This window comes from Morone saxatilis, unplaced genomic scaffold (assembly GCF_004916995.1).
Source record: "Morone saxatilis isolate NCDOM2014 unplaced genomic scaffold, NCSU_SB_2.0 Contig10, whole genome shotgun sequence".
In the NCBI taxonomy this organism is placed as follows: Eukaryota; Metazoa; Chordata; class Actinopteri; family Moronidae; genus Morone; species Morone saxatilis.
The window spans coordinates 9,212,339-9,222,972 of NW_023339652.1; the positions used below are offsets into that span (position 1 = coordinate 9,212,339).

General features: G+C 39.8%; 2 protein-coding genes across 3 annotated transcripts in view; both read left to right on the forward strand.

Annotated features, from left to right (window-relative positions):
* LOC118336597 (ninjurin-2-like) overlaps window positions 1-5,222 on the forward strand; it is a 29,261-nt gene extending 24,039 nt beyond the window's left edge. Inside the window, exons 2-4 of one of the 2 annotated variants that reach the window (XM_035673273.1) lie at window positions 1,169-1,305; window positions 1,493-1,572; window positions 4,349-5,222. In XM_035673273.1, the coding sequence (XP_035529166.1) occupies window positions 1,169-1,305; window positions 1,493-1,572; window positions 4,349-4,512 (381 nt within the window). In that variant the 3' untranslated portion in view covers window positions 4,513-5,222. Of the gene's footprint in view, window positions 1-1,168; window positions 1,306-1,492; window positions 1,573-3,413; window positions 4,031-4,348 lie in introns of those variants that run through there. The other variant, XM_035673270.1, reaches the window with a different exon arrangement.
* Window positions 5,223-5,406: 184 nt separating this feature from the next.
* On the forward strand, window positions 5,407-9,426 carry LOC118336394 (E3 ubiquitin-protein ligase TRIM21-like). The gene is made up of 2 exons (XM_035673034.1): window positions 5,407-5,471; window positions 6,954-9,426. The coding sequence occupies exon 2, from the start codon at window positions 6,956-6,958 to the stop codon at window positions 8,795-8,797; it is 1,842 nt and encodes a 613-aa protein (XP_035528927.1). The 5' UTR covers window positions 5,407-5,471; window positions 6,954-6,955; the 3' UTR covers window positions 8,798-9,426.
* Window positions 9,427-10,634: the final 1,208 nt, after the last annotated feature.

The following is a 10,634-nucleotide window of genomic DNA, read 5'->3' on the forward strand; positions in this document are numbered from 1 at the left end:
CCCGCCAGGCTCCGGTTCTGGTGCTTTAACACAGTAGGCCTATCCTATAAAAACAGAGGCAGCACACACACACAGAAAAGGCTGCAGTGTTAAACAATTACTGTACATGTACAGTGTTGACATTCTGTTTGTTTTGGAGCATTGAAACACATTACAGATGAGTGAGGTCATAAAGCACAATGTGTCCCCAGTGTGCACATGACTGACTTCATATATGTGATCAATGTCTTCCTTAAACACATCTCAGTTTCTGTGCAGCCTAAAGAAAAACAGACAGCACTTATTCAGACTGCAATGACACAGCCTCCGGCAAAATGATCCATTTGTGGACAGAATACCTTAATCTATAGCCCAGTGTTATTAAGTTATCCAATATGTGAATCTGCAGTCCATGCACTATAGCAGAAAAATAATAAAATCAAAAAAATGTTAGTCCCTGACATGTGCTATTAGTTAAATAATTATATTAAAGATTTTCTTCTTATCTTGGCTATGCACACAAAAAACAATTCTGTCCTTTCTATTCACCTGTTATTTCCTGCTTCTCTATCAAAGGATTGTCTTGTGGAGCACATGCACATGCGTACACACACACACACACACACAGTCAATTTGGGAAAATCTCTCGTGTGCAACAAAGTGCGACTCTTTATCATTCTAAAAACAACTACTTCCAACCCCTGGAAAATGAGCTGCAGTTAGAGCTCTCATGATAAATGAACCGAGGGAAACATTTGGAATTTAATGTTTTCGAAAAGCCAAAATAAAAGAAACACTTCTTTCATCCCTCCTGGAATACAGTGGAGTGACACTACAATTTGTATGATGAAAAAAAAAAAAATTACAGTGATGTATGATCAATTATAAACAATAGTTAGATTTGTTCTCTTTTGGATGCTAAACACACTGTCAGATGGAATCAGTATCTTGTTGACTTTGACAGTGACTCTTTCATTAATCACATTTCTGGCTTGCATTATGTAGTGAGAATAAATAAAGAAAACAATGAACACACATATATTATATCGTCTGACAGTTTTTTTTTTCCTGGTGCTACCCTGTGGTGATATTCTTGGTCATTGCTGCCCTCTCCTGGTCAGTCAGAGGTAAAGCTTGAAGCAAAGGGAGGGAAGGGCTAACTATAAATCTATATCTGACTCTTCTTCAGGGAGGTTCAGCCTCTAATCTGAACATGAACCTGTATGCCACTAAGAAGACCGCAGCGGAGGGCATGTTGGACATCGCTCTGTTCCTGGCTAACATCACACACATGAAGACTGTCATCGAACAGGGAGCTGGATACAGGTACAGCATGTTTGCATGAGAGGGCAACAATGAATGAATTAACAAACATTCTACCCTCATACTCCTAATATTATAGAGTTTTATCAGAATTCAAGCTTCTAAATAATCACATTTACTGTTACCTCAAACAACATTTAAATAAGGAAATAAATAAATATTGCATAACTTCTTCCCCTCTCCTCCTCAGGTACTACATTGCTGTCCTGACCCTCATCTCTTTCTCCCTGGCTCTCCAGATAGTGGCTGGAGTCCTGATCATCATCATTGGTGAGCCAATCACATCGCAGGCGTTAGTCGACCTCCTTCAGACATCCATCCTCCATGTTTTTAACCAATCATATTAACATACTAACATACACTGACACATCGATTTATCATGCAGGCACTTAAGTCCAGTCACTGTCTCATATATATTATGTGCAACATTAAAAAAACAAAACAATGAATGAATATAAAAGGATTATAAAAGTAAATATATATAGTGGAATACTTTCCTGCCCCTTTTTGTTTTTTTGTTATTTTTGGTGTGTGTGTGTGTGTGTGTACACGTGTGTGCTTGTTGCAGCCCGGCGAGACGTCAGTGAAGAGAACAACCAGAAGCGCCTGGACGGCCTGAACAACACCACAACCATCATCATCTTCCTCATCTTCGTCACCAACATCTTCATCACCGTCTTCGGGATGGAGCGCACCGGCCTCTTTGCCAGGATGCATTTCTGACTTACTGATGTAGGGAATGACTCTCATGTGTGGATCTGTTTGGAAAGTAGGGAAAGACTTTGACACATTCAACACAGAATCTGTAAACACACACACACACACACACACACACAGAACTTGTTCAGACTTATTGTTCTACTTAAAGTACTAATCAACTACAGTATTACTGTACTCTGATGTCTTTATATGATTTTATTCAGTATGAATGGACTGGGCCAAAGGACCAACTAGGTGTGTGTGTGTGTGTGTGTGTGTGTTCTGTCTGTGTGTGTGTGTTCTTGTTGTCTGTGTGTGATGTGTGTTCTGTGTGTATGTGCGTGTGTGCAGCTCGCTTTGAGCTGACCCTCTTCCCTTCTTATCAGCGGTTGTTAAACTTCCTGAACAATCTTACCACCGGCATCATCTTTGTCACCCTCATCGTCAACATCATTAAAGCCGCCTTCGGCACACAACGCAGCTGGCTGCTGGGATGGCTGTTTCAGCGTTTCATTCTGTGAAACACCCCCTATTAGGCACATTCACACACTGTATGTACATTCATACACAAAAACTGAGCATAAACCTGCATGTTTAAAGTAAAAACAGGTGAAAAGCTGCATGCATTGCTATGTTTGATACTACCACCAGATGGTGCCAAAGTGCAGACATTTGAAATCCTGCACATACGTTCATGCACAAAATGCTACATATTACCTTAGCATGACACACCTTTACATACATAAAGCTACCACCAGCTGCCAATTAGCTTAGCACAAAGACTGGAAACCAGCTTAATGTTTACTATACAGACATGACAGTGGAAACATTTTCACATTTAACTCTTGGCAAGAAAGTGTATAGTATTTCCCAAAATTTTGAACCATTCCTTTGAGATGCTGAACCACAATTGGCCACTTGATATCAGCTTCAGTCTGAAAACACCTTAAGGAAAAGTGTGTTTGCCGCTTTTTTGTGCCAGCTCTCCAGGCTCAAAATGTGTGCTTTGTGACAGTAAAACCACACATAATAGTTCAAAATGTCACTTCAGAAGAGTACAGAACAGACACCATGTCCACATTTATTTCAGTCTACAAGATGTTCTCAGTGTTGGACTGGAACAGCTGGGGGTTCTTGGCTTGAACCTGAAGATTGCCCAAACTTCCAAATTCCACTGGTGGAAGGGCAGCATCTCTAATGTGGAGTTTTAAAATACAAATTAGGTTGGAGGGCGAGTGACTGAAGTACATGCTGTTTGTATGGGTACATTACTATTTGTATGGGGTGGTCATTGTGAGTGTATGTAAGTGTAAGCATGACTGCATCAACTGTACGTGTGCATGTGGGTGGATGTGTTTGAAACGTTTGAAATTGTGTGTTTGTGTGTCTGTCTGTGTGTGTGTGTGATGTAGCCCGCAGGGACCTGAACGTGGTGTCCAATCAGAAACGACTCGACTACCTGAACAACCTCGCTACAGGCGTCATCTTCCTCACCACGGTGATCAACTTCTTCGTCAGCTTCTTCGGATCCAAGAGGACTGGCTTCTTCCGCTGGCTGCTGGCTCGACTCCATTTCTGACACACACACACAAAAGCACACATGTACCCATATATCAGATACATTTACACACGTGCACACACCAACTGCATCCACACACACAGTTAGACATATTGATTAAAAGTAGAATTTAAGCTAAAAATGAATGCGCACCCGTACATTCATTTTATAAAGTTGAGACAAACAATTCACAGATGTTCAAGCATTACATCTTATTTATTATTTAGGCTTCGAAAAATGACTCATACTGTAACCCAACTAAAATATTTTCACTTTAACCAACTGCATATCTGTGTAAATATGCATTGTTTTATTTGCTGCAATAATGTTCAAAAAAAATGTTCCATTGTGTGTATTTCAAACTGTTTTACACTTTACATGAAAATGAATATAGAAAAAGATTCTGAGGTTCAATACCAGACAAAAAACAGGGTAATATAAATGAGACATCCCTCTAATATACTTTCTCGTCCAGAATAAATGTAGTGATTTAACAGAAGCCTATGCTGTGCTTATTGTATTTTTTGCTGAGGAGTGAATGCAAAGTAGGGTGGAAATGAAGTGGCTGATAGTGTGTGTGAGTGTGTCCATGCATGTGAAGATGTCAACGTTTGAAGGGGAGAATTAAAGCAGCCTCTTTCATTGTGTCCATTCATTTTAAAGGAATCAAAATTTAAAGCATTCTGGCCAAACTAGAAGTCTCTCTCAGTGAATCAAGTGTAGTTTGAACCCTCTCTGTCTCTACTGTGTGTGTGTGTTTTTCTGTGTGTGTGTGTGTGTGTGTCACAGGCCGTCGGGACCTGAATAACGGCGCCCTGCAGAAACGTCTGGACTACCTGAACAACGTAACGACCATCATAGTCTTCATCACCACAGTCCTCAACTTCTTCATCAGTACATTCGGCATGCAGCGCACTGGACACTTTCCATGGCTTATGATGCGCATTCACTGACACGCCCACACACATACACACCTTTGCTGCTTATTACACCTTTAGACTGCACTACCATACAGACACACTCACCATATCTCATAATATGCTTACATGTAGTGGACCTTCTGCCTTAACAACTGATAGCTATACAACAATCTGGTTTTACCAGTTCTGTCTAAGATGTTAACACAAGCTTATTTTATGATTAAATAACTTTATATATTCAAAATTATAATTAAAAAAAACTTTCTCTGAGTTAATTATATGAAGCAAGTGCATAATATGACCTGGAAAGGCCCGAGTGCCCTCCTTTTACATGCTTTTATCAGGTAATGGTGACATCTAGTATCCAATACAAGCCAGGATCATAAAAGCATCCCTCATCAACATCAGCCTCATCTAATAGCTCCTCACGTCAGCAAACAACACCAACAAATTTAAACACATTTAAAAAAAGAAGAAGCATGAAATATTTTTGTTATGATTCTGAATGTTTGGTACCTTTTTTATGTAATAAGGACAAAGCTGCTTGCCCTATCACATTAAGGTCAGAGGTCAAGTTCTAGAGCAACTTGCTGATGTTGGCTGACTTTACAGGAAACATATTGTAGGACAAATAAGATAAAAACACTATGGGCTATAGTAATAAAGAGTAATGACTTGCTTGTTTTTGTCTGTTTTGTGCAATAAGGTATAAGTTGCTGTTTTAGGAGGAAAACTTTTTTGAAAACTTTGAAAAGATTAATGATTAAAACTGACTAATAAAATAAAAAGAGAATAATAAAGAAAATGTTCCAAAAATGGTGTCTGAGGGAAATGCGCAGTGCTGCTAGAGTCAGCTTTAGTAACTTTTTCCAGGGAGAGGAGGGGAAGAGGAGGGAGGGATAGAGTGTCATTCCCAGGAAATGAAACTACATGCCTAAAAGGAAACTTTTCCCAAACGTTAACTTCCACAGACAAGACTAACATCTCTGCAGGTAAGGTTCAAGTGCTTTGATTCCTTTTCTGATCTGACATTTCCTGTTACCATATAATTAGAGAAGGTTGTAGGGGCTATATAAATGTCTTGGCAAATACTTTGAGCTTAAATGTAACTTCAAAGAACAGCCTGAGTCCAGATGAAAAATGTTCCAATAACTGTTTGAGATTGGGGATCTCCTGTATTTCCTTTATTGAATCAGGCTGCTAATTACACATTTCTAATTTTATTGCTATCGCGGTTTTAAACATGATTGCTGTAGAGCTCAAATGTTGTTTTTTTAAGGGGTAAATAATGACAGCATGTCATTGTAAGAGTAATAATCCATCCTGAGATTCTCACAATGGCTACTTCCCAAAGACTGTGGTGGAAAAGTATCCAGATCCCTTAATACAAGTATCAGTATAACACCAACTAAAGCTGTGCATACAAAACCTCACTTAAGTAAAAGTATATAAATATTATCACCACAATCTACTTCATCAAAAGCACTCAATTATGCAGGACAATGGTCCCTGTCAGTGTTCTATTATCATGGTAATATATATGTTAAATTGTACAGCTGTAAATGTTTAAGGAGTAACTAATTTGAACTACTTTATGTATAGTTGCATAGTTTAATCTACAGCAATACATCATATTCTATAAGACCATCATTTGTTAGTGGTGTCACTGTCCTATGAGAACCACATAGCTCTAAAATCTACAGTATCTCTACAGTATTTGCCTCTGAGAAGTAGAAGTATTAAGTTGCATAAATACAGTATACAGTACTTACTTATACAGACTATAGACCATCACACCGACGTTCTATGTTGTCATGCCATTTAGGTCTAATTGACTGCAGCCATTTCCGCTGGTTATTTTCCACAGGAAATTCTTGCTGTGTTACTGTTTTCATCAGTGAAAATGGTGAGCTTTGAAAGATTAACTCACTGTGATGTTATTGTAGGTCAAAATGTTTGAGGGCACAACATTAATTGTGCACTGTCTTTACTGTAGTTGTTGGTCGGTGTACACTGCACATGTTTACAATATACATATATACGATACGATACCCATATGTCTGATTAATATATGGGTCAGACTCTCTCTGCCCTCATTTCATGTCAACTCTCTACTGTCAGTTCTTGAATAAAGTCATAAAATGCCACAGAAAATAGAAATAAATAACTAAAAGTGAGTCATCTAGTGAAGCTCATTGCTGGTTTGTTAGAGTTCAGTGGCATACACTAAAAAACAATGTGCAAAAACTGCACATTGAATCCTACCTACAGTATATCTACAACAGGATTTAATGCTATTTTTCATGCTCTGACCTTTATAATCTGTTGGATACTATTAGCAAGAAAAGGTCAAATGGACAGATGCAATAAGAATTTTGAACACCGAAAAAACCCAACCTCCTACTTCATTTACAATCTTGATCTACAATGATACATTTAAAAATCCTATTCCTCCATCCTTTCCTCTTGTCTAGACATGGCCTCAGCCAGCAGCCTCCCATGTGAAGAGCAGCTACTGTGTTCAATCTGTTTTGATGTGTTCTCTGAGCCTGTCTCTACTCCATGTGGACACAACTACTGCAAGACTTGTATCACACGGTACTGGGCCAGCACTGACCTGATACAGTGTCCCCTTTGTAAGAAGACGTTCCTCAGTAGACCACTGCTTCAGGTCAACACAGGGTTTAGAGATATGGTGGAGCACTTCAACAGCATGAGGGTGACGGCTGAAGATGGCATCCTTGCCAAACCAGGGGAGGTGCCCTGTGACATCTGCCACGGGCCAAAGCTCAAGGCCCAGAAGACGTGCCTGGTGTGTTTGGCCTCGTACTGCCAGTCTCATCTGGAGCCTCATCAGAGAGTCACAAACCTTAAGAAGCACCAGCTGATTGATCCTGTGTTAAACCTGGAAGACAGGGTGTGTAAGAGGCATGACAAGATGTTTGAGCTTTTCTGTCACAGGGACCAGACGTGTGTTTGTTATATGTGCTTGAAAGACAATCATGCAACCCATGAAGTCGTCCCATTAGAGCACGCGTTAAGAGAGAAGAAAGCCTGGCTGGTTGATGCGATGTCAGAGATAAAAATGACGGAAAGCGCTAAATCCAGGAGTATGAAGGAAATCAAATACTCAGCTGAAAAGAGCAAGAAAGAGTCAGAGAAAGAGATAGCAGACATTGTCGAGGCTTTCACTGCTCTGGTGGTCTCTCTGCAAAGAAGCCAGGCTGAGCTGATTGAGTTGATCCAGGGGAAGCAGAAAGCAGCAGAGAAGCAGGTCGAAGACCACATGACACAGCTGGAGCAAGAACTCGCTGAGCTGAGGAGGAGAAGATCCGAAATGAAGGAACTTTTGCAAACAGAGGACCACCTACGCCTGCTGCAGAGCTGTCCAGCTCTCCTCTCTCCTCCTCGCACTGAGGAGCTATTCGACCCTCTGTCCCACTCCAGCCCTCCATCTACACTAGACCTCTCAGACATCAGTCGACAGAGTTATGTGGGGATGGTGAAAAAAGCTGTGGCTCAGATGGAGAAGACACTCAGTAATGAGATGGAGATGCTTAATCATGAGGTCAGGCTGTCTGACGGCTGTGAGGCAGCTACACAAGCTGATGCGGCTGAAAACCCGATGACAGATAAGTTTATTACAGAAGTGTGGAATCCGCCTCAGGACAAGCTGATGATGATCCAGCAGTGTGATGCGGTGGATGTGACTCTGGACGCGTACACAGCCAGTTCCAGACTCAAGGTGTCTGAGGATGGGAAACAACTGAGATTTAACGATGGACTGCTGTCTTTTCCCACTTTATTCAGGAGAAGATTTGAATATAAACCCTTTGTCCTTGGGAAAGATGGTTTTTCCTCAGGCAGGTTCTACTATGAGGTTCGGGTCAGTGGGAGTAAATGCTGGCTCTTGGGAGTGGTTAAAGAGTCCATTAACAGGGAGACAACGTTCTTTCTAACCCCTGAAGAGGGAGCATGGACATTTTTTAAACTGTCCTGCGAATTCAGAGAAGAATATCATGCCTATATTTCTCCCTCTGGGCACATGAACCTTAGGCAATGGCTTGATACAGTTGGTGTGTTTGTCGATTATGAGAAGGGAGAGGTCTCCTTCTATGACGTAGAGGCCAGGACTCTGATCTTCTCGTACTCAGGATGTACCTTCACAGAGACCGCGCCAGCACTAAAAACTTTTCTCTATTCTATGGCCGGTGCTAATTTAAGCAGACCCAAACTCTACCCTATTTTTGGTGTCCTTGAACATGATTCTAACAGCGTGCTCGAAATCACTCCTGTGGTTTGCCCAAGCTCAGTGTAAATTCATATATATGAGTACTCTCCTGCCTCCTATCTACCGTACAGTTGGTGATGAGGTTCAATTTAAATTGGGAATAAAGGTAGAAGAAGGTAGTTAAGTCACATACTATATTTACATACATATTGCAATACCTGTATCTGACCAGGAGATGGAACCATTTTTCAACCAGTGTTCTGGTCTGTTTCTCAGCAAGCAGCAGGTTGGACAGTGGCATCATAGGAACTCAGTTTCATCTCTGGCACTTATATATGTTGTAAAGTTGAAACTATTTTTCTCAGGCTTATATTATAGCAAACTAAATATTTCTTGGTTCTGAAGCATTGGTCGAACAAAACAAGTAACTTAAATTAGTTAATTTTTAATTTTTTAAGGTTTCTGACATTTTATAGTTCAGACGATGAATCAACAAAATAATCAGCAGATTAATCAATAATGAAAATAATTGTTGGTCACAGGCCTAACAGGTTTAACACCGGGCTCCAAGTTTATAGCTGACATTAATGAACACCTACTTTTCTATTTTTTAAGTATCAATAACCTTGTTCATCAGTCACTTATCTTGCATGCATGTATCATACACGATATGTATTACACTGCTTAATAAAAGTGTTTTAAGTGTTTCTTAAAAATTGCTTCTCAGATCTTTCTTTCTGTTTCCTCAGATCACATTGATGGAGTTTTGTTTAGGGTGTCAAGTGCCTTGCACATGGGCAGTGGGTTTTGTTATGATTGGAAGTCTTTCTTTACAATGATAAAATACATAAAAGCCACTAGTTAAAGTTTTCACATTGCAGAAGGGAGCGCTGGTCACCGCTCCTGGAGCGCTTCTCTCAAGGGAAACTTTAGCCAGCAGACTATTTTTACCTCAGCTGTCTGACTGACTGGCGCCCTGGGAACTGGGACACTGTGTGTGTGTGTGTGTGTGTTGGTCTTTGGTCTTTGGTCATTGTCTAGCTGGAAAGATTTCTTTAGGATGATAATTGTGTGTGAGAGACACAGACAGAGAACGAGACCTGGGTGACCAGCTATGAAATATGCCACATACTCAGTTACTGTATGTAGGTCATTCACTCATCAAACAGACTCAGAAGTATCAACATGCCATAAGTCCAATGCACGGATGCAGAAAGAACGCTTAAGCATCACACTAAAAAGAGACTGAGTAACTTATATAATCAAGTAGGAATTATTTAATAATACATTTAATGTTACAAATCAAATCTATTGATTGTGATACAGGCTTGTGGATAAAAATGACTCAACTTGAGGGACATTTTATTAACCCATACAAATCCATACAGCTTCCACTGATGCACATAGCTCACTGTCCCTGATCTAGGACCCTTAGTGTGTCTACTTAGTTACTTTACAAATTAAGATATTACACACAAAATATACAGTGATCTTGTGAAAATTATACATCGCTATAGATTAAATGAGCCAAGAGGAAATAAATCAGCTCCACTTCAACTAACTAACAGTAAAATTCTACTTACACATTAATCCATCATAAATAATTATCTAATATATAACAGTATAACAGTCACAGGGGCCATTTTTTACTTTTGAAACCTAAAGTTGATTTTGCTAATAATATGCACTTTGATGAAAGTAACATTTTAAATGCAGGACTTTTGCTGATAGCTAATGGAGTAGGCTAATGTTACCATATGGTATTACTGCTTTTATCAATAAGTAAAGAAACCGAATACATGCTCCACCACTGAAAGCTAATAAATCATTAAATCTGAGCTGCTGAATTCTTTCATCATCACTTATCCACATGAGATGCGAACATATTGTTGTGTACCGGATGTGAAAATAAATAGTAAAATAT

Bases quoted from the DNA above. Each gene is read 5' to 3' on its own strand.
- LOC118336394 (XM_035673034.1), top strand. From the start codon at position 6,956: ATGGCCTCAGCCAGCAGCCTCCCATGTGAAGAGCAGCTACTGTGTTCA.